This window comes from Camelina sativa, chromosome 18 (assembly GCF_030686135.1).
Source record: "Camelina sativa cultivar CO46 ecotype springtype chromosome 18, ASM3068613v1".
In the NCBI taxonomy this organism is placed as follows: Eukaryota; Viridiplantae; Streptophyta; class Magnoliopsida; order Brassicales; family Brassicaceae; genus Camelina; species Camelina sativa.
This window is the reverse complement of record NC_141897.1, coordinates 634,417-662,386: the sequence shown is the minus strand read 5'-3', so window position 1 is coordinate 662,386 and position 27,970 is coordinate 634,417. Positions and strand designations below refer to the sequence as shown.

Genomic DNA, 27,970 nt, shown 5'->3' with positions numbered 1-27,970 from the left:
AGCAATCGTCATCGCGACATTACAATCTCAAGATTGGGTCCTCGTACAGTGTTAATTTGTGTTCCCAACTCCACTACACGGCAGAGAATACTAAATCAAGGTATGTGGCTCATTGAAGGACAAACTATGTTTGTTGCAGCCTGGGAACCAGGTCTGAATCCTGAACTGCCGGAGCTAACTGAATTTCCAGTATGGCTAGAATTCAAAGGAGTCCCGCCACATTTCTTCTCTGAGGAAGGTTTTGAGCACATCGCTGGAATGCTAGGTCAGCCAATCCGATGTCATCAATCAACAATAGACATGACAAACCTCGAGGTTGGAAAGGTTCTCACAGTAGTCAATCCGTCATCCCCACTACCAGAGGCTGTCAACGTCCAATTCTCATCTGGACAAATCCATCGTGTCGCAGTCTCTTGCCCTTGGCTCCCCCCAATCTGCAAACACTGTCACGAAATGGGGCACAGTGTAAGACGCTGCCCAACTGCCCCCATCACATGCTCTTCCAGTAACTCAACTGGTCATACTCTCGAGGCTTGTCCAAAGCTGAGGAAGAGCAAAGCCTCTGCCCCTATAGTGGAGGAGCAGGCAGATGCTAAGAAAGACAGTAGAGACAAACTTAAGACCAAATGGGTGGCGAAGCAATCCTCACCTGAGTCAGAATCCTCAGAAGACATAAGCCGAACTAAGAGGGCCAAGATAAAGAAGAAGATGGTTCACTCCTCTCCATTGTTTCAGGTGGAGATTGGCTCTCCTTCCAGAACAGAAACAGCAGGCCCGTCCAGTAAAAAGAGGAACCCGCAAAAGAAACATCAGAAGAAGAGTCCCACATCCTCATCAGCATAGGCCTCTTTCTCCGAATCTCCCCCATCGAGCTCAGACAGCGAGACAGAAAGAAGTGAAGAAGATGAAACACCTTACACTAAGGTGCTTTCTAAAAAAGAAAGGAGGAACCTCAGGAACTCCACGGGGAGGAGTTCCAAAACTAAATCACATTAATGATGATAGACAGCTTTTGTTGGAACGTTAGGGGTATAAACAATTCTGTAAAGCGTAGGAGCCTAAGGAAGTGGCTCAGGCATAATAAGCCTGCTTTTGGTAGTATAATAGAGACCCGAGTTAAGCTTCGAAAGTCTCAGAAGTATGTTCAATCAGTTTTTCCAGACTGGAATTTTGAAGGGAACTATGAATTTGCGGAATTGGGAAGGATATGGGTTGTTTGGGACCAGAGGGTTAATTTGTCTATCCATTCTAAATCAGGCCAAATGATTACTTGTATAGTGCGTATGCCAAACTCCTCTAAAGAGGTGGTGTTCTCCTATATCTACGCTGATAATTGCAAGTATGGGAGACAAAAATTGTGGGACGAGATCGAGGAGCTAGCAAAGGACCCCATCATCAGCTCTAAACCCTGGGTTGCTATGGGTGACTTTAACCAAACCCTGAATCCTAACGAGAGTTCTATTGGCATTACAAGGGTTTCTAAAGGAATGCAGGAGTTCAGGAGTTGTTTACTAAATGCAGGGTTGTTTGACCTGATGTCTAGAGGAAACACTTTAACATGGTGGAATAAACGTGAGACCAATCCGATAGTGAAGAAATTGGACCGTATATTGGTTAACGCTACTTGGCAGATGGAATTTCCTTTATCATTTGCTTATTTCGGAGATCCTGAGATGTCCGACCAATGCCCAAGTTGCCTAAGGTTAGGAGTCCCTAACAAATAAAAAAAGCCCTTTATGGTTTCTCACTTTCTCTTCCAGCATAAAGATTTCATTCCTCGGGTCTCTGAGTTTTGGAACAGCACCATAATTGAAGGTACCACAATGTTCTGTCTCTCCAAAAAGCTCAAGCTTTTAAAACGGGTCATAAAAGAACTCAACAAGAAGCACTATTCTGATCTTGAGAACCGGGTTAAGGAGGCTGAAGCTGCTTTTGCTTATTCTCAAGCTAGGTTTCTCACAAATCCCTCTCCCCAGCTGGCAAGGTTAGAGAAACAAGCTCAACAGAAGTGGTTCGAGTTGGCTTTGGCTGAAGAGAAGTTCCTCTTACAAAGATCACGAGTGAAGTGGCTGGAAAGTGGTGACTGTAACTCCTCCTATTTCCCCAGGATGATAAACAGTAGGAAGGGCATTAACCAAATTCACTATATTATAGCTGACTTAGGCCAGATAATTGAAGAGGGTTCAGAGATTCAGAATCACTGTGTCAGCTTCTTCAAAGGGATGCTAGGTTCGGATTCCAGCTCTATCTCGGCTGAAGAAGAGGAGCTTATCCGTTCTTTTGCGAAGTACAAATGCGACCAAGCAGCAAAAGAAATCCTCCAAGCAACTATCTCCGATGCTGATATCAAAAGAGAAGCTTTCTCTCTTCCCCGAAACAAATCACTAGGGCCCGACGGATATACGGGTGAGTTCTTTCGAGCGACTTGGGATATAATTGGAGCAGATCTCACGTCGGCAGTTAAGGAATTCTTCTCCTCCGGCAAAATTCTGAAACAATGGAATGCCACTACTATCACTCTCATCCCTAAAAAGCTAGGAGCAGATAAGATAGGCGAGTTCAGACCAATCTCTTGCTGTAATGCGGTCTACAAAATCGCATCCAAGATACTAGCTCGTAGGCTACAGATTCTCCTGCCAGATATGATCAACAACTCGCAATCTGCCTTTATCAGAGGTTGTCTTCTAGTAGAGAATGTTCTATTAGCAACGGAGCTAGTTCAAGGATCAAATAGCGCATCAGTCACTCCTAGAGGAATGCTTAAGGTGGACCTGAGGAAAGCATTTGATACTGTTAGTTGGGATTTCATCCGCATACTACTTGAGGCAGCAGACTTTCCTCCATCCTTCTACAACTGGATCAAAAACTGCTTAACAACAACATCCTTCTCTGTAAAGGTTAATGGTGATCTATGTGGCTACTTCCAAGGCAAACGTGGACTAAGACAAGGAGACCCTCTCTCACCTCCATTGTTTGTAATGGCAATGGAGGTCTTCTCCAACCTCATCAAAGCCAAATTCGAACAAGGCTGTATTGGCTATCATCCTTTGGGCAGGAATCCTCTAATTACCCATCTTGCCTTTGCTGACGACATTATGCTCTTCTTTGATGGGACACCTTCCTCCCTTCAGGCTATAACAGAGGCTTTGGACTCATTTCATCGTCTATCTGGTTTGGCAATGAACAAAGACAAAACAGAGCTTTTTCATGCAAGTCTTTGTCAAGACATCTCGGACTCCCTTTCGGAAATGGGATTCAAGGCATGCGAGTATCCTATTAGATATCTTGGTCTTCCTCTTCTCCCCAGGATACTCAAGAAATCTGATTATTCACCACTCACCGATAAGATCTCAGCAAGGTTAAATAGTTGGACTGTAAAAACTCTATCTTTCTCAGGCAGATTACAGCTGATTTCCTCTTTCATCTATGGGTTAGTTAACTTCTGGATTACGGCATTCTCCCTGCCAAAAGGATGTATCAAAGCAATAGAGAAGCTCTGTAATGGTTTCCTCTGGTCAGGTGACATCTCACAACGTACTCACGCCAAAGTCTCTTGGGACATGGTCTGCTTACCGAAATTAGAGGGAGGTCTCAGGTTAAGGAACCTGCTTATGTGGAATAAGGTCCCAAATCTGAAACTTATCTGGTCTCTCTTTACAAGCAGTGGTTCTTTGTGGGTAGCCTGAATGAAGGAACATCACCTAAAAAGAGGAAATTATTGGTCTATGACAGAGCATAACAATTCAAGCTGGATTTGGTGCTCTCTACTTAAATTGAAACCCCTTGTCAAGTCTCTACTCCGCTGCAAGATAGGTGATGGCCTTACAGCCCGCTTCTGGTTTGATATCTGGTCTCCTGTTGGAGTTCTCATCGATTATCTGGGCAACACGGGCCCTCTCCAGCTAGGTGTTCCAATTGATGCGGTAGTAGCAGACGCTTGCACAAACCAAGGTTGGAGGTTACCTTCAAGCAAAATCAGGAATCCCTCTGTTGCAACCTTGTGTAATGTGCTACTCAGCATTACTACGCCAAACATTTCCAGAGGCCAAGACACTTACTATTGGGTGGTTGGAAATGAATCGCTGCCTGCTTTCTCAACGAAGAAAACCTGGAATCACCTTAGACCCTCCGAAGACAAGAAACATTGGGCCAAAGCTGTTTGGTTCAAAAACTCGGTGCCCAAGCATGCATTCAACTTCTGGATTGCTAACATGCACCGCCTCCCTGTTAGAGCAAGGTTGTTATCATGGGGAATGAACATTCCCTCACATTGCCTCTTCTGCAACTCTCAGGTAGAAACTCGAGATCACCTTCTCCTTCACTGTCCTTTCTCTGAAGAAGTTTGGCTCAACATCATGTCTCGGCTTAGCCACCATCCCTGCATCTTTGTCAACTGGTCCACTCTGATCTCGTGGTTAATGTCCAAATCCCCAAATCTCTCGTCCTCCCTAAAGGGTATAGCAGTTCAGGCAACTATTTATATGTTGTGGAGGGAAAGGAACATAACGCTCCACGATGGCATATCACTATCGCCCTCTGCAATTTGCGCCCAAATTGATCACAGTGTTAGAGACACCCTCTTTGCTCGCCTGTATCGGAAAGGATGCGGCCGTCTACTTTCTCAATGGTTCGCCAATGGTTATTAAATCAGTTAACATTTTAGTTCCTATGGCTTTTTAATTTTTTATTGGTCATAGCTGCTCCGTTTTATACCCCTAAAGTCTTGTACTTAACAATGTTCCATCTAGTTATATAATTCACATTTTATCAAAAAAAAAAACGCACAGCTTCTCATAGTTCCGTTCAACGAGTGAATTTACTTTGAGCGCACAAAACGCACAGCTTCTCATAGTTCCGTTCAATCGAATCAAGAGAGAGAGAGATAAGGTGTTGTAAAAACCTAGTCTTTCACATTGTTAAGCTGCTCTAATCCAGGTTCGTACTTTCACAATCTCCATGATTTTACACACAGTAACGGTTCAAAGTTACAAATTTCCATCTCCATCATTTAACATTTTCGTCTTTGTAACGTTGTGGGTCCAAATATGTAGGTAAGCCCAGTTTGTTTAAAGGAAAAAAAAAGGCTCAGTTTTTTTAAAAAAATCTTTGCCAGCCCCTTAAGACCCCTTAGTGAAAATCAATAATTGTTTAACAAAGCCTTTAGTTAAAAGAAAAACTTAAACCCGTTAAAAAAGGAAAAGCCTAATCTATTAGTATCCTTATAAATAGATAGATAACCCCTTAATTTTATAACTTTAGTCACAAGTTAAAAACTATAAAGAAAGAGCTGTATCCAAAACCCTACCACCCACGCCCGAGCTCTAGCCACCGCCGTCAATCTGTTGTCTCTGCCATAAGGAGATAAAAAGGCAATCAGAGTTAGAGAGAAAGGATATCCTAACCCTAAATCGTAAGGTAAGCCTATTTGAAACCGTTAATTCCTTAAAACCATATATCTTAGCTTAATCTCTCTGTAAAACTTAAGATCTACAAAGGATGATTGAGTGTGTGGAAGTTAATATTGGATCGGGTGATGGAAGGAGGAAAGATCCCCCTCTTGTTGTTGCTAACCCTAGAATGTCTGTCACACCAATGTTGAGGTAGGATAGTAGACCCTTGCATATGCTTCTAATTATGCTGTTATAGGAACACTAAGGTCGAGTTAGATAGCTAGATTGACAGATGCTACTTAATACATGTTTGACAATGATTGCAAGGAACTATGCATGCTAGATTTTGTGATTTGTTAAATTGCTAGATTATGTGGTGTAAGTGGTTTATCTATATTTCATTGCGAGTTATGTTCATTGGGACTAGACGAATGTTTAGGTTCATGTGAGTAGATATGATCATCCTTACTGAATAAACATGTTTACTCATGCATCCCAAAAGTCTAGACAAGCTTCCATTGTGGTAAGCATTTAAAAATATCAGAGACAATTCATGCTTATCTGTTGGAGTAGAAGGGTAGAGTGTTACAGTTGTTCCCTTGTGTTATTGTAAGATTTCAATATTTATTGTGTTTGCGTTGTTACACATGTAACTTTCTTGAAATTATTGTTAGATTTCAATATTCATATGATTCTTGTTACACCATGTAATTTTCTTGGAATTATATATGTTTAAACATGAGTTAAAAACTTCATATTTTCTTGATTTCTTATGATTTCTTATGGTTTATTTATAAGGGTTTCATCTTTCTTTACCAAACAATTGATTTTATGCACATTGTAGGATGCTGATGATTCAAAGTATCTCCTCTTCTTATAAGACGAAATGTTTCTTCGGTTAGAGATTTTCCACAATTTATTGTTAAAAATGAGAGAAGTAAGATTGGTAGTGATAGAGTTGCTCTTATAAGTGAGACAAAAGAGGATTTAGATGGTCATGAAGATAGCAATCGTGTTGGTGTTAGTCATCACAATTACCATGGCCCTAATGAAGCCGAATCGTTTGATTTGATTATGAAGAAAGCTGGCTTCAATGTAGCAGGCAATGGGAAAAATCCTCCAGCTAAGAGGAATGTTCCTTTACTTTTTGAAAGTAAAGTGAAACTACTAAGCGAAGAGGAAGGTATTAGGCTAATGGCTTCCCATGTCAACTTTCAGAAGTTGTCCAAAGGTTTGCATATACCTCTAAGAGCTGAGGAAAGTATTAACCTAATGGCTTCTCAAAGCAAAAGAAGACTTCATTTTGGTAACTTTCACAAGGATCCTTTGGTAGCCAGAATTGTGCCAAAATATAAATATTCTCCGGCGAAGAAGAATTTGTGTAATGCAACTACATTAAGACCAAGAGCTAATGATGTGCATAAACATGGATATTCACCGGCAAAGAAGAAGTTGAGTAATGCAGTTGCGGTTAGACTAAGAGTCGATGCTTATAAACCAACTCAACACAAAGATGAAAGACAGTTGAATCAACTTAGACTCATTCCGACTATACAACAAAACCAGATATTCAAATATCTTAGCCCACGCGAGAAAGTTCACAAGGTGTTACGTCATTTCAAACTTATGTTTGATGAGCTCGATTGTGACAATGCAATACGAAGAGGTGAATCCAAGACTGCCAAAAGTAGGATACATTACCAAACTCGTACTATTCTCATTGAAATGGGGATGCAAGTGAACTGTCAAAAGATGATTGGACCAATCCTTGGAGTCGAGGTTGGAGACAAATTTCAATTCAAAGCAGAACTCAGTGTAATCGGTCTTCACTTCGACATCATGGGTGGGATTGATTACATGAAGAAAGGAACCATGGAACTAGCTACTTGCATTGTTTCATCTGAAGGTAATGATTACGACGATAGATTCGTTAACGGTGTGATGATCTATTGTGGTCAAGGAGGTAATGTGAAGAACAGGGATCAGAAAGCAATCAAAGATCAGAAGCTTGTTGGAGGAAATTTGGCTTTAGTTAATAACATTAAGGAAAAAACTCCGGTGCGAGTGATCCTAGGCAAAAAGAGATTGGATCATAGAGGAAAGGATTATGTGTATGATGGTTATATATGGTTGACAAGTACTGGGAAGAGAAAAGGCCTCAAGGTAACACTATTTTCAAGTTTAAGCTTAGCATAATAGTTAGGTCAGCCTTCAATAGACTTTTGAAATGTTAGTGTGATATGAAACTTTGTGTCTTTTGGTTTTCGATAAGATAGTACTTCTTTAGAACATCAACATTGGTTGAAACTCTATGATTCTCTAAAATATATTATTTTGATATTTTTTCTAATATAATTTAACTATTATTTAATTTAAATTATAAGAAACAAAAAAACAATCAGATCATGATATGTGTGAAAGGAGTCTCCAAAGAGGTTCTGATGGCATAAATGAGAACCGCTTTTCTTATATCTCCTTTTTTTGTTAATATTGTTGAGATATTTACTGAGTGACTCCCACTGTGTATCACAGACCTGCGAATTCGGATCTTCTGGTTGGGTTGGGTCGTGTTTCAGTTTTTTTTGGTTATTGAACTTTTGTTGGGTTTCTCTGTTAAAATTGGTTAAAACTGGTTAAATCAGTTAAAACTGATATAATTTTGGTATTTTTCTATACTTTCGTTATAATTTAATCGAGTTAATTGGATAACCGATCGATTAATTGGGTTTGTCGGGTCAGCTTAGGTAACCGTACATAAATCTCAATCTCTATGAATTGAACCAAATGCCTAACCAGTTTGAACGAAACCGGAAAAAATCAGGTCGGTTCGGATCTAGTACAAGTAGTGTCGGCTCTAGGGGTGTGTTGGGTGTGCTAGTGCACCAGATCCCGCTAATTTGACTATTTTTTTTTTTTGCAATTTAAGGTCCTAAAATTTAAGATAACTGTAAGAAGAGGGTCCAACTTTCGAAAAGCTTCACAATACCACATTATTTGAGTCGGGTCTGGGTACAACATTTCTTAGGTCCGAAGACTTATTATATCTAACCAACTATAGTCTGGTATAGTACCTTTTAAAAGTGTGTTCGTAGTGACACTTTTTACTACAAACAAGTTTTTTGTTATACTTTTTTTTACTATACCACCATTTATAACTACATACTTCTAATTATTTACCTTCAAAAAAAAAAAAACCTATAATTGTTTACCCATAATTCAACTCTTTTATGATACCTTAACCTTTTTTCATTTCTCTCTATCTACAAAATTAATATTTGTGACAAAAGTTCACTAACTCATTTACTTTACCAAATTAAACTAATTTTAGGATTTATTGGTATCTCTAATTTTTTTAATTGTTTTCTTATATAACTCTTTAAAAATATCAAAACAGATCTTAAAATGTATAAAAAAATATGATTATAACTATTGTATACATAAATAAATTGTTTGATGTTTTTCACAATACATAAAACAAACAAACAAAACACAAAGGAAACTATACAATAAAACCTCTACAAATTAATACTCTTTAAATTAATACTCGCACTAAATTAATAATTTTTATGGTCCCGAGTTGGACAAGTGTAAAAAATGGCACAATTTGATAAAATAATAAGATAATATTTTTTTTTGGAAATCCTATGTTAAAATATGGTCTCACCAATATTATCAATCAATAATGATATAAAATTATATATATATATATATATATAAATATATCTAAGAAAATTTAGTGAAATACGACTGTATTGTTGTTTGCCTATCCCTAAAATTTTTCTCATTGCATTAAAAAATTTTAGTGTTGTCTTCTCAAATTGGATCCAAAAATTATGGAGAATCCTAGACGCGATAATTGTTTCCGCAAAATCTTCTTCGAATTCATCATCACCATCAAAGATAGTAGCATCAATTTCTTATGAACTCTGAATTTCTGAACATTTATCATTTTCACATGGATAATTTAGTTAACTATTGTTATCAATCCTATCACGATAGCAAAAACTATAAATTAAAAAAATTCTATTAAAATATGAATTATGACAAAAGTATCTTTTGTTGTGATAGAAAAATTTTAAAACTATGAAAATAAAAAAAATTCTTCATAGATTATTAAAAAATTAATCAATAAATTTAAACCTCTATAATTAATAAAACTTTATGGTCTCGACCTTATTAATTTATAGAGGGTTTTACTGTCCTTACTTTGTTATTTGCAACCAATCACAACTGTTTCATTTCCTTCTTCTCCAATGGTCAAGATTTACAATCATGTTTCTTTGAAGCTCAGTATATGATCTTAACTGAGCATTTTTTATATATGATGATTTATATAAAATGCAATTAACTAATTTGAAATCTACTTTATTTAAAAACTTATACTCAATTTGAATTTAGTTATTTATTTTTTCTTGATATTTATAAATTACAAATTTAAAACTCTAATTACAATATCATTCATACACAAACAAATACAACAATGATGAAAAACGGATTTACACTATGTTTTCGGAACGAGAACCTCCTGTATCGAGGATTAGTTTAGTTGATATTTGTCAATCTAATGAGGTTGTTGTTCGTATAGCTATCATCTATCAGATGGAGCTCCAAAATTGTTTATTCTTGATATATCCAATGTACAACACATAAATTCATTGTTAGACTATTTTCAATTATTTAATGTATGATACCAAAAGTTTTGTTAGTTTCTTATATGATGAAATTTTTTTGTTAATTTTTATCTTCTTGTAAAATGTTTTTTTAGTTGATTTAGGATTCACATTTTCAGTTTCTAGATTAGTTTGAGAAAGTCGAGAACAGTTGATCATATTTCATCTATCTGAAATGGATAGCAAGTAAACATGATTTATTAATTAGTTTTTAATTTATTATAATTGAAAGATATAGATCAGATGATATAAAATAAAATAAAATAAAAACTTTAAACGCAAGGATAATAACAATAGCATTTGAGGGTGTCATTGCCTTTTGGTGTGACGCATCGACCCAAGCCCTTCCGTTTCTGTAGGCACAGAGCGCTACAGCTACCAGCACCACAATCTACTTCTTTTAAAACCTCGTTGCATCCTTGTTTTTGTCCTTCAATCTCATTCACCATCATCCCTACACAAATATAATCATAATAACATAAAAATTATCAGTTTCTTTTTTGTTTTCGAAAAATATAAAACACATGATTTTTAAATGAGATTTAGAGCATGATATGATACAATATATTAAAAAGGAAACCTAGAATAAAAATGATGAAGAAAGCACAAACGATGGATTTGGTCATTTTTGTTTGATAATTTAGAGTTTTTTGAATTACAAATATAGTGTCCTGGGTGGTAATGCACAAATAAATATCACCGGAACATATATATATATATATGATATCAGAAAATAAAAGAATACGGATTTCAGAAGATTTCATTGATGAATTTTGGTAAGTAATTTTAAAAAATCTTTTCATTTAGAGTATATAATCTCTCTTTTTTTTTTTTGACAACAATAGATTAGCTCATAGAGTATATAATCTCTATTATATCTCACTTAAAGAAATTGTATCCTTTGTCCAAGACAAAAGGAAACTGTATCCGAATTTCCTAACAAAAAAATCATTTAAAATCCCATGATACAAAATAATATATAAATTTTTTTTCCGGTTTAACATATCTTGATCTCCTTTAACAAATTATAAATCTTTTCCTTTTTTCTTCGGTTGAACTTATTAAAAATCCAATCGTTTTTGGTATACAACTCTAGATTTAGAAACCCTAGCTCTAGTTAGTTCCTTCTGGTTTGTGCCGTGCGTCATCTCGCTGATTATTGTCGTAGCTAGAAATTTACCCTAACTGTTCGACGTGATAATAATCTTCTTCGGATTTTGGTAGCTAGATGAGATCAGAGTGGGTTTATCCATCGCCGGTTACGATGGTTGTGAATTTGCTCGCTGGGAAACACAGCAGCAATCCGTTACATGGTCTCCAACAATCGATTGACCGGCTAAACAAGGTATCTATCATCCGAGTCCATGCATAAGTCTAATTGATCTTACTTTTTATAATTATGAACTCTTTTACATTTTGTTTTTGTTGCTCTTGTTTAGAGGCTAGTGCCCATTGAACAAGAGGAGAAAGTTTACAGGGAGAAGGCTGCCATGCATTTTGATACAGCAAAACAACATTACCGGAACAATAACAAACGTGGTACGTACGTCGACCAAAGCTTTTTTTTTTTAACGACCACCACTTTGAATCGATCGTTTTTAATAAATTACAAATAACACATGTTTTGTTGTCATGCAGAAGCTTTATTCCATATGAAATTGAAGCTGAAAATGGAGGAAGCAGCTCAACATCATCGGCTTCTTCGCCTGCGTTTACATAAAGAAGCATGAGACTTTTTTTTTTCTTTTTCTAATGTGATGATTCTGTTACTATATACATCATTTATTTATTTATTTTCAAATTTTATTAACACCATTTTTCTTCTTTAAAACAGAAACAGTTGATGTTAACTGAAAACAGCAAAAATGTGGTGATTTCGGCTGAACGTGGGAAGAAGAACAAGAAGAGGAAAGTGATTGATGCGTTGCGGCGCCTGAAGCCAACGCATGTACTGTTTATTTGTTTTGGTTTATTCCTTTCATTTCTAATAACATATTACATTATGCGTTGGCTTCAGATAACATGAATGTTGCCTAGACAACATTTAATCTTCCAATATTCATGGGTTCTTGTTGACCTTTAAGCTGCTGTGACAGCAAACAAAATTGTATATTCCTTTGTGTTATATATTAGAATTATGTATGGACACCACTATACAAGATAACTCTACAGAACTGATCATCCCCTTACCAAACATTAAAAATAGATTTGGTTTCTCTCTCTCTCTCGCTCGATTAGTCCCTAGCTCCCTAGGAAAGCTTTCTTTGATCATGGTTACGCAATCCTCAAGTCTCCCAAATAACATTGTTTCATGTGAGATATTTATTTTTTCTTCAATTTTGATCACGAACGTTCGGTATTTATAATGGATCACAAGTATTCGTACGTATATTTGTATTTCTGTGTGTTTAATACAGAACGAAAAACAAAAGTTCATCTGATCAAGTTTTCATTTTAAGTACCTGAGGGCTAATTAATTTTGAAGACAATACTTCGTTTTCGAGGACAGGTAATTATTTTTTAACTGATAACAAAATAATTGCAACAGGTTTCCTTCTCCACAAAGCGGTCAACATTCAACAATGCAAAGGATTAGGATTGAAAAGGTGGAGAAGGAAACTCGAATGATTGAAAGGGTCTGTTGGGTCAAAAATGTACATAAAATATAAACTGAAAAGGGAAAAAATTTGATGGAAGAAGAACATTAAGAAGAGGGATGGATAGAAATAACGCAAATTTAGAAGATTAAGAAGAGGGATGGACAGAGTAAGATACCCGAAAATGTGTGAAATTGTTTTTGATTCCGCAGTTACATATGCTGAGATGGTAGGCGACGTGGATAAGCTGAGGGTTGTTATGTGGGAGAAGCTAAAGTGAGTTTTAGGATGAAACCGATGATGAGTCCGATGAGTCCAACCATAGCTGCCAACTTTAAGGATAGCCCATTTCCACCGTTCCTCTGGTTTCTCCGTCTCTTCACCATCTCCTGCGATTTTATTAACAACCTTGTTAGGCAGTTATCCTTTGTTATTATTCATTGTTATGTTCACATGTTTTTTCTGAATGGCAATGAGAGCACGCATAAACCAATGCTAAGATATCAGAGAAAGGTTCATGGAAGGCGTGCCAATTCATGTTGCAGCTGTTGTGTTTGCTTAACGGCTGCATCTCGCTCTTCCTTCAGCCGCTGTATAGTCTGTTCAAAATATTGATGGGTATAATTGTGAGAGTGATGATGAAACAAGACACAAATTAATCTCTCTTTAAGTAAGGAATGTGGTCGCTACTTGTGAGATTCTGTGAGGTACATTTGTTAACCAAACGATGAAGAAAGATATATTTATAGAGAAAAAATGAAGGCTTCAAAAAGCAGCGTGTGTTTCACTGTCCTAACTCCTAACAAATCAACTCAGTCCCTCATTACAGTTTCTAACTTACTCTTGCTTGATATCCACAAGTGTGAATACTAGAAATGGGATCTGAATAAAAAATTCTTGCACACAGGTATCACAAAAAAAAAGGACTTTTCAATTTTCATAAGGTGTCTCTGTCTATGCAATAGGTTCATAGTATATCTTACGAGAAGGGTTTTTTGCTAAAATTTTAACAGGTTAGCAAAATGATAATGATTAAAACAGATTCTCAGAAAGTCATTACCATAGGCAGATTAAACTATATAGTGTGGGGGTGGGTGTAGGTGTTACTCACAGAGATGGTTTCTGAGCCCTGTCCATCACCATTTGTTGCTCCGGACTCAGAGGATCTTTGGGTAGTAGACGGGGAGATATAAGAGACTTTGAGCTTACACTCTGTTAATGTCTTTCCACTGTCCTTGGTGAACTAGACACAAGCATGTCAAAATATTAATATAAAGTTTGTTTCCCCAAAAATGTTGAAACAAGATTCTATAATCAGAAAGGCTGTAAACTGGGATGTCTTACTGTGTCTTGTGGAAGTTCATCGACATCAGTGTGTGGAGGTACAATGGTACTTTGGAGGAGAAATTTGTCTTTGCACTGCATATCTGGAGGATACTCTCGTTGCGCTTGTAGAGTAACTAAAAATTTCGAAAGATCACTTAATTATCATCTCCATGTTTTGAAGTCATAAACTGCGGATGAATAAAGAGAGAGAATGAATGTACCTCTAATGATGCAAGAGTCCCAAGGCTGAATGACACCAGTGTTGGGTCTTACAAAATACTTCTTTGGAGATGTTGTTTTGACCTGATTTTGGTTGAAGAAAATGAAAGATGTCATTTGTATTGTACCACAGGAGGAAACAAGTAATTTGATCATAAAAGAAAGCAAGGATGTGAAGGTTGGTGTATATACCTTGAAAGCAACATAGTGCTCAGTTTTATTGGCAACTTTAAGATCACAGTAGCTCTGCTTCTCGAGTTCAACTGAAACAACAATATCAAATATTCCCCATTTCAAATGTCACAGAACAAGAATAAATTTTTAGAAATAACCCAAGAGAATCAAATCATCAACCTTCAACAATTAACATTATCTATAAAAAAAAGTGAGAAACCTCAAAGCTCAAAGAAGTGAAACAAAAACTTTGATGTTCACAATTTCGAAATCTCTAAGAGAAGGAGAGAGCTCTTTTCTCATTTAACAAATTAGGTATAGATAAAATTAACGGAGTAGCTGAGTGAGAGAATGCTTACAGAGAAATTTGAGTTCATCAGGTTGAATGGAGATAAGCTGATTCTCGCCAACACCAGACATCTTTGTTGTTGTTGCTGCTTTAAGCTAACGACGCACAAACACACAAAAAAAAAAAAAAAGAAAAAAAAAAGAAAAAAAAAAGGTTCCACAATCAAATCTCTCTATTTTGAAAAACTTTTACACATCAAAATCGAAGCCCCTAATTTCACAATTTTCTGTTTCTTTTTTTCCCCAGGAAAAGGTCTCTGAAGAAAAGAAAAGAAAAAAAAAAAAAAAAAAAAAGGTAAAAAGAAGAAAAGGAGAAAGGAAGAGAGCAAAAAAAGACGGATCAAACCTGAAGAAGACCCCAAAAAAAAAAGAAAAGGTCCAACCGCGTGAGGAGGAGGAGGAAGAAGCTGCGCTTATTTCTTTATCTGCCTCTTCCGAGAATCGCTCTCTCTCCACCAAAACCAGAATTCACCTTCTCTCTCTCCTCTCCTCTCGTTTCGATCGATTGGGTGGTAAAACGAAGTTTTCTAGAGAGAGAAAAAAAAGAGAGCGCTTCGTGGAGCGGCCAACCAGCCACACGTGAAGTCGAAGCAAAGTTTCCGTACGATTTCCCTCCGGCGTCGTCTCCGGGAAGTGCGGGCAAGCAGAGAGAAAGAAAGAAAACAGAGAGGAAGAGAGGCAAAATGTGACACGTGTGATAACAGTTGTGCATTATGCATTGACAAGAAAGAAAAAAAAAAAAAAAACGTTTAAAGCGACAGGCTGGAAAACTAAAAAAAAAAGGAAGGATGACGTGGAATATTATGATTGGTTTGCTTAGTTTGAATATTGTACCATACTAGTAGGTTAAAAGAATGCTAATAATGGAATGAGAGCTTTCAGAGGTGGTAGGCCATTTTCATTTCTCTCACGATTGAGATTCATTTTATTTTAGTGTGTATTTCTTTGCCGTGTCTCATTAATGATTTAAATTTGTCGAGGAGTAATTAAATATCGGACTTATTTATAAAATAAAATAAAAATATTAAATGGGCAGAAGAATGATACATACCAGTAGAAGAATCATGACGAAGAAAACTGAAACAGTGGTGGTGGTTTTATAAAGTCAATCCAATACCATAGGAAACAGACAAGAAAAATACTCAATCATCAACTTTCACACGAATAATTCGTTTCCTCTTCAATTTTTTTTTTTTCTGCTTATTTTTTAGCTGGATAAATCGTTAATATTCTTCTAGTAAAAACACACTGAATCCAAAAGTGTTTCCAATAAATAAATAATAAGTGTGTGATATATGATAGTGAAATATATGGTTATGAGAGAGTTAAATAAATGGAGAGTTGTAAAATAAAGTAGAGAATTGAATAAATGGAGGGTTGTAAAATAAAGCATAAAAATATCTTAAAGAATATTCTATGTAATATTCCCTAAGACTTGTAATATAAATACTAAGGCTTGGTGAAGAGTTTCATTCAAGCTTAAGTGAGTGAGTTTGAGTAAGAGTCTTAAGAATTCTTGTAACCTTTTGAGTGTTTCAATAATAAAGTTTATCCCCTTGTATAAAGATCTTTCTTATATACTTACATAATCTTTTTCCAAATATTTCCTAAACACTTAGCATTGATCCTAATAACCTCCTAAGTGGTTGTACCACTATGTGTGTGTAATTGTGGTATCAGAGCCATTGCAGTCTAAACTCTAGCTTTTCTCTTCCAGAAAGGTAATACGCCATAACGTTGTCTTCTACCATGCTAGTATGAAAGTATGCTCTGTGGTTGCCATATTAATGGATCCTCCACATCAGAAATCTAACTATGCTAAGAAAAAACGGTATGGAGAAAAATTTCTCTAGGGTTGTAATGCTCGAAGTACCTTGAGGCTTTTTATGTTGCAAGTATGTTGCCTCGGTTTGCGTAGTTAAGCACCTCTTGATTTATTTCTCTATATTCGTGGTACGTAAAAGAAAACAGGGAGACAACTTATGGATTGTTATTACCTCAATGGCTAGAAGAGAGTTATAGTATTCTGTCTTGATTTCTAGTTCTATCATATATTATGGAAAGTTCATCTTCTTTGTCTAAAACTCCCTCTTTTCGACGATCAAATTCTAAAAAGATTGATTACTTATATGAAGTAGAGTATGTGAGTGATGATAGCAAAGTTCCTATTACTCAACTCCCATTACTTAATCCTTACAAAGCTTTCACTAAACCAAATTCCACTTTTCCAAAAGTCATCCGTCAAGTGTTTGTCCCTAACAAACATAATGCAAAGGAGCTCGTTCTAGCATCTCCGTTAGAACAGCATCTCATTCCAGCGACAGAAACAGAACAAATGATTCCTCTCAGAATCAACGAAGGCATGGTACATCATTGGCGAACTCAAGGATATACCCATCTTCATTATGGAGCGATACGTTTGGCGCTAACACTCCATGGCAGAAAAGGCTTACCAGTTGTAGCACGGGTAGCTCTCCTCGACACCCGATACAAGGAATACCAACATGCTTGTATTGCAACTAGCCAGACAACACTAAACGCTGGCACTGTTTTCGTCACCCTCTTCCCAAATTTCAACGTGGCATTGGAAGACCCTCAAATATATCAGAACATGCAAATCCAGCTGCAAATCACAGGAGCTCCACAAATTGGAAACACGTATGCAGCAACGCTTCACCATCAAATAGCGTATAGAGTCCAAAATCATGCAATGGACTTAAGTCTCCCTAGAGACACTGAAGATGCGCTACTCATACAATTGGAATCCCAGCATAGCCCGTCGTGCATCCATATTCCTAGACAGATTCCTAGAGATGAGCTTGTCAAGTTGCTTCCAGAATCATGGGTTACCAATTACGAAAAGCTCCATGACCGTAGCACCCCAATACAATCGGTGGACTCTTCTATTCATAGGAGAAAAGATGGAGCTGTAGAGATTGCTTTTAAGCAACAAGAAGAAAAGTCAAGACCAACGGCTTTCTGCACAGAAATCAATATAATTACTCCTTTTGAAGAAGCTCAAACTTTGGAAAACCATCCACGTTTAGATGGTGTTCCAATCTCATCTTTTGATTCGCTGGGAGATCCCATTTACTCTTTTCAAGATGAAAAGGGCCACAAATTCTTTGATGTTTGTGATTGCCAACACTGCCAGATGAATAGTTCTGATGATGATGACACCCCAAGGCGAAGGAGAAAAAAGAAATCTACACAACAAACCCTCAAAGAACGATTTGAGTCTGGAGACACACAAGTTGGCCTTCTCGGAGAACCAAGTGGCAAGAATTTTGAATACTATGTATTGTATTCAGGTGGCTCAACTCCCACAACACCTGACAAAGAAGAGGTACAACTAAGTTACATGTTCGAACCTCCATCACAGCAGGATTCACCATTTCCATCCAAAGAGTTTGAAGAAAACAATATAAAACACTCATGGAAAATCCGGAATCCAAATGTTAAGAACCCAGATGGCTCAGTAAAGCTGATCAGCGCCGCAGAAGCAACTTTGAACTGGAAGTCGGAGAACGCCACAACCCAAAACTATCTCCTAAGCCAGATTGACAAAAAGGTAACCATCATGGACATTTCCATAAAAGAACTCACCAAAAAGATAACCTCTCTCCACCAAGAACTTCTCCACCTTGCAACTACTGTCTCCATAAACTCTCCCCTCATGTCCCAAAAAGAGTCTGAGCTAAAGTCCCTTAAAGCTCAGCTAAACTCCTTACAAAACCAACCCAAAACCCAACCTCCAATGCCATATGATCTTTTCACACCATACCCCATCTACACAGCCCAAACACAACCTTTATCTTTTTCTCAAGACCCAAGTATTTTCGGAGCATCCTCCTTCTTACCAACAAAAATTGTTTATGAACAACAATCTACCAAAAAGAAAAAGCCAATAGAAAAAAGAACAGGGAAGGAAGTCATACTTGAACCACCCAAACCTTTGTCCGAGACATCAAAATCTCAAGATCAACCCGAGACCAGCAAAGCGCAATTCATGGTGGAGCGTGCTAATCCAATCACTGTCTTTCTTGAGAAGGTTGCAAAACGAGAAAAAAGTTTTTCTCAAGAAACTATGATGAAAAAGACGCCAATAAAAGATGAAAATGATGAGGTCATAATCCCACCTTTTATGATGGCCTCACCGGCTGTGGTTGAAGAAGACGTAGAAAGTGAAGGAGGAAACGTATATGAAGAAACTCAAGAAACTAGACGAAATCAGACAGAAGGAAATCTGCGGTTTAATACAGAACCACATAAGGGTTTTTCTTTTGATGATATTCGCCCTTCAAAATGGCGCGAGAAAGTATATGAGATGCATGCATGGCTAACAGAACAACAACTCAACCCATGAGCCATTTTGCCTACATCGATTGATAAACTGGTGGCTAAATTCCAAGGACGTCTCAGGCAATGGTGGATAAGCTTAGGCCAATATCAACAATTACAAATCCGACAATCTCCAATAATCGATGCCTTGGTGGGACACATCCACAATGAATTTCTCGGCACATGGGATCATTATACTATCCAAGCCAGATAAGAGTACCTTAGCATGAGATGTTGCTCCTTCAAGAGGAAGGATCTTGAAAGACATTATGAGCGAATGTCAAAGAGATTCTATGCCCTGAATGGGATAGATGACGTCAACCTCAAGCAGGCGTACCTGAATTCACTTCCAGAACCACTTGGAAATGAAACGTCAATGATATTGTCTCTCAAGAATATGCCTCTCAACCAAGCTTCACTTGGAGAAATATATCAAATTTCTCTGGCAGCCCTTGAAAAGCTATGCAACCACCAGAAGTTTTTCAAACAGCTTCAAGAACAAAGAAAGCTTCTATGAAAAGCATGTGATCGGCCAGAACTCAATATCAAATGCAGAGACAAGAGATGTCATTGTTCAACAAGTCATGGAAAAGAAAAGAGCTACAGAGGCAAGTGACAGAAGAATTATCCAAAGCTATCTTCTAGAAAGAAATGGAAATTCTTCAGGAAGAAAACTCAAAGAGGTTTCAAAAAATCAGATAGATGTTACATCTGCAAGAAGAAGGGACATTATGCGAAACAGTGTCCTAACAAGAAGAAGAGAGACAACTTCCTTGGCTACTTGGCACAAGTTGAAGATATTGACGACTCAGATATTGAATCCATCTTTTCTCTTGATGATGAACCAACTGACGATACAGTTCTTGCAATGGGTATGGAATTAGAAGATGAATCTTCAGAAGAGGATACTGGAGATGAAAGCGATAGAGATGACCAGTTCATGTTGTTTGACCTCTACACATTCGATTTCTGCAAAGTAGAGCAATCACATCAAGAAGAATTGGTGTATCTAACCCAACCATCTCCAAATGCCAAGATCTACATCTTCCCAAACAAGTATGATAAACCAATACCGGTCATTGCCTATTTTGACACTGGAGCTGCTTCATCCATCATCAAACCAGACCTCCTCCCAGCCTCACATTGGAATTCATGTTCAGTCGCTTTCAAAGCAGCCAACGGCCAGATATTTCATATCTCTCTTATCAGCAAGCCAATTTACATCCAACTTTTCCCCGGATACATGATTAAATCAAAAGTATATGGTTCTGAACTCCCTGGAAAGGACTTTATACTTGGATTTGACATCCGAAAGGTCTCAAACACAAAAATCAGTTGCTTGGAGAGTTTCGTGGCACCCGAAAGGTCTCAAACATATACTTTTGAACCATATACTTTCGTGGCACCCGAAAGGTCTCAAACACCCAAGTATAAAGTCCTTTCCAGGGAGTTCAGAACCATATACTTTTGATTTAATCATGTATCCGGGGAAAAGTTGGATGTAAATTGGCTTGCTAATAAGAGAGATATGAAATATCTGGCCGTTGGCTGCTTTGAAAGCGACTGAACATGAATTTCAATGTGAGGCTGGGAGGAGGTCTGGTTTGATGATGGATGAAGCAGCTCCAGTGTCAAAATAGGCAATGACCGGTATTGGTTTATCATACTTGTTTGGGAAGATGTAGATCTTGGCATTTGGAGATGGTTGGGTTAGATACACCAATTCTTCTTGATGTGATTGCTCTACTTTGCAGAAATCGAATGTGTAGAGGTCAAACAACATGAACTGGTCGTCTCTATCGCTTTCATCTCCAGTATCCTCTTCTGAAGATTCATCTTCTAATTCCATACCCATTGCAAGAACTGTATCATCAGTTGGTTCATCATCAAGAGAAAAGATGGATTCAATATCTGAGTCGTCAATATCTTCAACTTGTGCCAAGTAGCCAAGGAGGTTATCTCTCTTCTTCTTGTTAGGATACTGTTTCGCATAATGTCCCTTCTTCTTGCAGATGTAACATCTATCTGATTTTTTGAAACCTCTTTGAGTTTTCTTCCTGAAGAATTTCCATTTCTTTCTAGAAGATAGCTTTGGATAATTCTTCTGCCACTTGCCTCTGTAGCTCTTTTATTTTCCATGACTTGTAGAACAATGGCATCTTTTGTCTCTGCATTTGATATTGAGTTTTGGCCGATCACATGCTTTTCCTAGAAGCTTTCCTTGTTCTTGAAGCTGTTTGAAAAACTTCTGGTGGTTGCATAGCTTTTCAAGAGCTGCCAGAGAAATTTGATATATTTCTCCAAGTGAAGCTTGGTTGAGAGGCATATTCTTGAGAGACAATATCCTTGACGTTTCATTTCCAAGTGGTTCTGGAAGTGAATTCAGGTACGCCTGCTTGAGGTTGACGTCATCTATCCCATTCAAGGCATAGAATCTCTTTGACATTCGCTCATAATGTCTTTCAAGATCCTTCCTCTTGAAGGAGCAACATCTCATGCTAAGGTACTCTTATCTAGCTTGGATAGTATAATGATCCCATGTGCCGAGAAATTCATTGTGGATATGTCCCACCAAGGCATCGATTATTGGAGATTGTCGGATTTGTAATTGTTGATATTGGCCTAAGCTTATCCACCATTGCCTGAGACGTCCTTGGAATTTAGCCACCAGTTTATCAATCGATGTAGGCAAAATGGCTCCTGGGTTGAGTTGTTGTTCTGTTAGCCATGCATGCATCTCATATACTTTCTCGCGCCATTTTGAAGGGCGAATATCATCAAAAGAAAAACCCTTATGTGGTTCTGTATTAAACCGCAGATTTCCTTCTGTCTGATTTCGTCTAGTTTCTTGAGTTTCTTCATATACGTTTCCTCCTTCACTTTCTACGTCTTCTTCAACCACAGCCGGTGAGGCCATCATAAAAGGTGGGATTATGACCTCATCATTTTCATCTTTTATTGGCGTCTTTTTCATCATAGTTTCTTGAGAAAAACTTTTTTCTCGTTTTGCAACCTTCTCAAGAAAGACAGTGATTGGATTAGCACGCTCCACCATGAATTGCGCTTTGCTGGTCTCGGGTTGATCTTGAGATTTTGATGTCTCGGACAAAGGGTTGGGTGGTTCAAGTATGACTTCCTTCCCTGTTCTTTTTTCTATTGGCTTTTTCTTTTTGGTAGATTGTTGTTCATAAACAACTTTTGTTGGTAAGAAGGAGGATGCTCCGAAAATACTTGGGTCTTGAGAAAAAGATAAAGGTTGTGTTTGGGCTGTGTAAGGTGGTGTGTAGATGGGGTATGGTGTGAAAAGATCATATGGCATTGGAGGTTGGGTTTTGGGTTGGTTTTGTAAGGAGTTTAGCTGAGCTTTAAGGGACTTTAGCTCAGACTCTTTTTGGGACATGAGGGGAGAGTTTATGGAGACAGTAGTTGCAAGGTGGAGAAGTTCTTGGTGGAGAGAGGTTATCTTTTTGGTGAGTTCTTTTATGGAAATGTCCATGATGGTTACCTTTTTGTCAATCTGGCTTAGGAGATAGTTTTGGGTTGTGGCGTTCTCCGACTTCCAGTTCAAAGTTGCTTCTGCGGCGCTGATCAGCTTTACTGAGCCATCTGGGTTCTTAACATTTGGATTCCGGATTTTCCATGAGTGTTTTATATTGTTTTCTTCAAACTCTTTGGATGGAAATGGTGAATCCTGCTGTGATGGAGGTTCGAACATGTAACTTAGTTGTACCTCTTCTTTGTCAGGTGTTGTGGGAGTTGAGCCACCTGAATACAATACATAGTATTCAAAATTCTTGCCACTTGGTTCTCCGAGAAGGCCAACTTGTGTGTCTCCAGACTCAAATCGTTCTTTGAGGGTTTGTTGTGTAGATTTCTTTTTTCTCCTTCGCCTTGGGGTGTCATCATCATCAGAACTATTCATCTGGCAGTGTTGGCAATCACAAACATCAAAGAATTTGTGGCCCTTTTCATCTTGAAAAGAGTAAATGGGATCTCCCAACGAATCAAAAGATGAGATTGGAACACCATCTAAACGTGGATGGTTTTCTAAAGTTTGAGCTTCTTCAAGGAGTAATTATATTGATTTCTGTGCAGAAAGCCGTTGGTCTTGACTTTTCTTCTTGTTACTTAAAAGCAATCTCTACAACTCCATCTTTTCTCCTATGAATAGAAGAGTCCACCGATTGTATTGGGGTGCTACGGTCATGGAGCTTTTCGTAATTGGTAACCCATGATTCTGGAAGCAACTTGACAAGCTCATCTCTAGGAATCTGTCTAGGAATATGGATGCACGACGGGCTATGCTGGGATTCCAATTGTATGAGTAGCGCATCTTCAGTGTCTCTAGGGAGACTTAAGTCCATTGCATGATTTTGGACTCTATACGCCATTTGATGGTGAAGCGTTGCTGCATACGTGTTTCCAATTTGTGGAGCTCCTGTGATTTGCAGCTGGATTTGCATGTTCTGATATATTTGAGGGTTTTCCAACGCCACGTTGAAATTTGGGAAGAGGGTGACGAAAACAGTGCCAACGTTTAGTGTTGTCTGGATAGTTGCAATACAAGCATGTTGGTATTCCTTGTATCGGGTGTCGAGGAGAGCTACCCGTGCTACAACTGGTAAGCCTTTTCTGCCATGGAGTGTTAGCGCCAAACGTATCGCTCCATAATGAAGATAGGTATATCCTTGAGTTTGCCAATGATGTATCATGCCTTCGTTGATTCTGAGAGGAATCATTTGTTCTGTTTCTGTCGCTGGAATGAGATGCTGTTCTAACGGAGATGCTAGAACGAGCTCCTTTGCATTATGTTTGTTAGGGACAAACACTTGACGGATGACTTTTGGAAAAGTGGAATTTGGTTTAGTGAAAGTTTTGTAAGGATTAAGTAATGGGAGTTGAGTAATAGGAACTTTGCTATCATCACTCACATATTCTACTTCATATAAGTAATCAATCTTTTTAGAATTTGATCGTCGAAAAGAGGGAGTTTTAGACAAAGAAGATGAACTTTCCATAATATATGATAGAACCAGAAACCAAGACAGAATACTATAACTCTCTTCTAGCCATTGAGGTAATAACAATCCATAAGTTGTCTCCCTGTTTTCTTTTACGTACCACGAATATAGAGAAATAAATCAAGAGGTGCTTAACTACGCAAACCGAGGCAACATACTTGCAACATAAAAAGCCTCAAGGTACTTCGAGCATTACAACCTCATAGAAATTTTTCTCCATACCGTTTTTTCTTAGCATAGTTAGATTTCTGATGTGGAGGATCCATTAATATGGCAACCACAGAGCATACTTTCATACTAGCATGGTAGAAGACAACGTTATGGCGTATTACCTTTCTGGAAGAGAAGAGCTAGAGTTTAGACTGCCATGGCTCTGATACCAGAATTACACACACATAGTGGTACAACCACTTAGGAGGTTATTAGGATCAATGCTAAGTGTTTAGGAAGTATTTGGAAAAAGATTATGTAAGTATATAAGAAAGATCTTTATACAAGGAGATAAACTTTATTATTAAAACACTCAAAAAGTTACAAGAACTCTTAAGACTCTTACTTAAACTCACTCACTTAAGCTTGAATGAAACTCTTCATCAAGCCTTAGTATTTATATTACAAGTCTTAGAGAATATTACATAGAATATTCCTTAAGATATTTTTATGCTTTATTTTACAACCCTCCATTTATTCAACTCTCTACTTTATTTTACAACCCTCCATTTATTCAACTCTCTACTTTATTTTACAACCCTCCATTTATTCAACTCTCTCATAAGCATATACTTCACTATCATATATCACACACTTATTATATATTAGTTACCGTTCGAAATAGTGAATACGGTCATTTTACATTATTTTAAGTAATTTTAGATGATTCAAAAGGTTTTTCTGAAATGATTAAATCAGTCGTATTAATACTAAATTCATACTTACGAATCAAAAACAATCAACATTGATTAACTTTTTCTTAAATCACTTTCACTGTAAATTACATGAAAATCCAACAAACAATTATTACAAAAAGAAAGAGAGTATTATGTGAAAAAGGAGGAGATTAGCTACCTTTGGAGGTTGAAGACAACACAACACAAGACAAGACGAGACTGGTGTTGGGTTTTTTTTTGGTGATCATTTAAAAGTTGAGAGACGAGGAAGTTTGTCCCTCAGATAGTACAGTCTTGCTCTTCTCACTTTCCTGTGGCTTACCACTTTTATCTCCTTTATGTTTGGAGAGTATCTGTTTTACATTGATTTACATGAATCACATCAGAGACACATATACTAAAAGCAACTTAATCCACTCTATAGATTCAGCTAATGTAACTGCAATGTTCATTTAGACTAGTATCTTAGGATCACTACTGGATTGATTTAGACTAGAGTAGAGGCCAACACACTTTCGCCGTTGTAAATAAAAAAATCTAAATCCTGGTCTAAGCATATATTATCAAGGTAATCCTCACTTGGTGATTTTAAATGCTAAAACTTCCAGTATACATGAATAACGCTGATGATGCATTTACGATGAGATTCAGAATCGAAACCACACTTTAATTCTCAAGAATCGAACAGCAGAGCACTATGACCACATTCCAGTAACTGTTAAGGGTTTGGTTGACTATCAAAGACCAACTGACCAAGTGACCGTTAAGGTAAGTTTTGGATTCTCTAATCTCTCCTTTATTAAAAAGGTGAACAACCAACTGGACAAAGTCCCATCTACTCCTATATACTACTAATTACATATCTGCTATACAATATCTACCATTTTTGCAAATGTGTAAATAATTCACGAGCTTAGGAAGAAGAAACTTACATAGGAAAGACGATTTCAACACCAATGCCAGCAATTATCCTCCTGATACGAATAGTAGTGTGGATGCCTGCATTTTGTCTAGACATTATTATACCTTTGTAGATAGATAGCCTACGTCTGTTCTCAGGAACCTCCTGTAAAATCAAACCTACCATGTCAACAACTCAAAATCTTACAGTAGTTAAATGCATATTTGAATCAGATTATACTAGAGACAAGGATTTTTACCAGTTTGATTTCTACAATGTCCCCAGTCCTAAGCTCAGGAACCGGCCTTACTTTCTCTGAAACCTCAATAGCTTTCTTGTTTAGTATCTACAGAAACGAAAAGCAAATCAACATTTCATTTCTCCAATGCCTGAAAGATAACTGATGATTAAAGAACAAGAGTCAAAACAAACACATTACTCTCAACTACAGTATCAGAAATGCTGAATCAGATAAGATTAGATCTTTCCATGATAATAATGACTACCTATAGATATACACAAATTGAAGGTCATCACTATCTATACTAATACAAACACCACACATATTCTTACAGAAACACAATTGATAATTACTATTGCCACTAGTGAAATGAAGTTCAAATTATCTAATTTCAGCAACAAAACAAAACCCTATAGCTAATAGAGAACAAAGAGCCAAAACAAACACATCACTCTCTTTACTACTGTATAATCAGATGAACAAACTCAGCAAATATTTTTACAAAAAAAAAAACATTTGAAAAAAGTACTATTGCTACCGGAGCTTCGAAATTTTCCAAAATCAGAACCAAAACACAAAACCCTAAATAATATTGCAGAGTGAAAATGAACTTACCCCCATGACATCTCCGAGCTTGACTCTAGTCTTCCTCGGTGGTTTAGCTTCCTCCGCAACATTGGGTTCTCCTTCTCCTTCCGCTACAGTTTCAACAGCATTCTCCACAACTGGCTCAGTTTCGCCTTCGGTACTCTCTTCAGCTTTAGCAATAAACTCCCTTCTCTTCTTGGAATCGATGGGGAAACCAAAATTTGAACCGGAGTGACTGAGAAAAACCCGAGAAACTGAAAGCTTTGAGCTGACCGATGAAGCTCGTGGTAGAAATGAAGAAACCCCAAAATTCTTGGACGAGGAGCTAGGGATTCTCGGTATCATATGCAATGCCTGCATCCATAAAAAGGGTTAGATAAACAGAGGAGGACTCAAAAGAAGCATACATACGAAACTGTGATTGCGCGTGGGAGAGAGGAAAGAGTAACCTGAGGAAGAAGATGAGAGCTCGTCGCCATGTTTGCACAAACCCAAACTCAAAAGCAGAGTGGTGAGCCCTGTCGTGGCATTTGTCAAGTAAAAAAGTATCTTATCCGCGCGTGTGATTCGATTACTAAATTTTATGGGCCTATACAATGAGGCCCATATTCAACTGGAAAGCGATATAACCGACGATTACCAAAGCTAAATTCCATAAACACTTACTGATGCCTGCTCATAAATCATAATGCTGTTGCTTAGCTCCCAATTTCCAACCATTTGATTTGGTCCTTCCGACCTTCCTAACTATGAACTGTAGAGAAAAGTAAGAGATATGGTACATTACATTCATTAAAGAATTAAAAAATAGTGGTAAGAAATGATGATGATAAAATTACACATTTACACGGCACCATTTCTCATTACAATAATTATTAATCTTTCTTTACCATAAAACGATATACAATACAAAGAATGTTGTAGATGTATGCAAATTATTATTTATTTTATTCTTACTATAAATAGAAAATAAATTTTCTGTTGGGAGTTGAAATATATAATGTTTATGTGTGTTGTATATTATTTACAAGTCGTCTACTACATGTTCACGTTATCATTGACTTACTTACACCGCAAGGCGATGACAAATTGACAGGCTATTATATTTTTAAAATTTTATCTATCATAATACCAAGAAAATAGTATAATCAAAGGCCTCATTGTTTGTGTAATTGTGAGTTGTGTGAAACGAATCTGTTTTTCTTAAAGGTACTTTTTTAAAAAAAGCTTAACCAAAAAAAGAATTAGCATATACAGTAAAACCTTT

The 27,970-nt window shown here is 37.3% G+C and overlaps 7 protein-coding genes and 1 pseudogene across 13 annotated transcripts; 4 read left to right on the top strand and 4 right to left on the bottom strand.

The window, feature by feature from the left end:
- The first annotated feature begins 3,725 nt into the window (after nucleotides 1-3,725).
- Nucleotides 3,726-4,646, top strand: LOC147921299 (uncharacterized). Its single transcript, XM_087499700.1, has one exon. The coding sequence runs from the start codon at nucleotides 3,726-3,728 to the stop codon at nucleotides 4,644-4,646; it is 921 nt and encodes a 306-aa protein (XP_087355826.1).
- A 1,589-nt stretch (nucleotides 4,647-6,235) lies between these two features.
- Nucleotides 6,236-7,616, top strand: LOC104763021 (YDG domain-containing protein At5g47160 pseudogene; annotated as a pseudogene).
- Nucleotides 7,617-10,240: 2,624 nt separating this feature from the next.
- Nucleotides 10,241-10,749, bottom strand: LOC109130601 (defensin-like protein 141). The gene is made up of 2 exons (XM_019240315.2): nucleotides 10,641-10,749; nucleotides 10,241-10,514 (listed from the first exon to the last, which is right to left on the bottom strand). The coding sequence occupies exons 1-2, from the start codon at nucleotides 10,684-10,686 to the stop codon at nucleotides 10,333-10,335; spliced, it is 228 nt and encodes a 75-aa protein (XP_019095860.1). The 5' UTR covers nucleotides 10,687-10,749; the 3' UTR covers nucleotides 10,241-10,332.
- A 539-nt stretch (nucleotides 10,750-11,288) lies between these two features.
- Nucleotides 11,289-12,088, top strand: LOC147921298 (uncharacterized). Its single transcript, XM_087498623.1, has 4 exons — nucleotides 11,289-11,405; nucleotides 11,500-11,599; nucleotides 11,699-11,784; nucleotides 11,901-12,088. Exons 1-4 carry the CDS (start codon nucleotides 11,289-11,291, stop codon nucleotides 12,084-12,086), a joined length of 489 nt encoding a protein of 162 aa, XP_087354749.1. The 3' UTR covers nucleotides 12,087-12,088.
- Nucleotides 12,089-12,556: 468 nt separating this feature from the next.
- Nucleotides 12,557-15,447, bottom strand: LOC104760172 (vesicle-associated protein 2-1). Of its 7 annotated transcripts, none has more exons than XM_010483050.3 (8): nucleotides 15,071-15,447; nucleotides 14,736-14,820; nucleotides 14,395-14,465; nucleotides 14,205-14,286; nucleotides 14,002-14,117; nucleotides 13,769-13,900; nucleotides 13,188-13,256; nucleotides 12,557-13,046 (listed from the first exon to the last, which is right to left on the bottom strand). In XM_010483050.3, the coding sequence occupies exons 2-8, from the start codon at nucleotides 14,794-14,796 to the stop codon at nucleotides 12,915-12,917; spliced, it is 663 nt and encodes a 220-aa protein (XP_010481352.1). In that variant the 5' UTR covers nucleotides 14,797-14,820; nucleotides 15,071-15,447; the 3' UTR covers nucleotides 12,557-12,914. The 7 variants fall into 7 exon arrangements, with proteins under 7 accessions (XP_010481352.1, XP_087354746.1, XP_087354744.1 ...); XM_087498620.1 differs by having other exon boundaries at nucleotides 14,736-14,981; nucleotides 15,071-15,420; XM_087498618.1 differs by having other exon boundaries at nucleotides 14,205-14,465; nucleotides 15,071-15,212.
- A 467-nt stretch (nucleotides 15,448-15,914) lies between these two features.
- Nucleotides 15,915-19,090, top strand: LOC104760170 (uncharacterized). The gene has a single exon (XM_019239937.2). The coding sequence runs from the start codon at nucleotides 16,781-16,783 to the stop codon at nucleotides 19,088-19,090; it is 2,310 nt and encodes a 769-aa protein (XP_019095482.2). The 5' UTR covers nucleotides 15,915-16,780.
- A 2,484-nt stretch (nucleotides 19,091-21,574) lies between these two features.
- On the bottom strand, nucleotides 21,575-24,926 carry LOC109130429 (uncharacterized). The gene has a single exon (XM_087499698.1). It carries the CDS (start codon nucleotides 22,985-22,987, stop codon nucleotides 21,575-21,577), a length of 1,413 nt encoding a protein of 470 aa, XP_087355824.1. The 5' UTR covers nucleotides 22,988-24,926.
- A 115-nt stretch (nucleotides 24,927-25,041) lies between these two features.
- Nucleotides 25,042-27,635, bottom strand: LOC104760169 (large ribosomal subunit protein bL19cy). Its single transcript, XM_010483048.3, has 5 exons — nucleotides 27,153-27,635; nucleotides 26,731-27,057; nucleotides 26,134-26,220; nucleotides 25,906-26,039; nucleotides 25,042-25,326 (listed from the first exon to the last, which is right to left on the bottom strand). The coding sequence occupies exons 1-5, from the start codon at nucleotides 27,180-27,182 to the stop codon at nucleotides 25,218-25,220; spliced, it is 687 nt and encodes a 228-aa protein (XP_010481350.1). The 5' UTR covers nucleotides 27,183-27,635; the 3' UTR covers nucleotides 25,042-25,217.
- Between the last annotated feature and the right edge of the window lie 335 nt (nucleotides 27,636-27,970).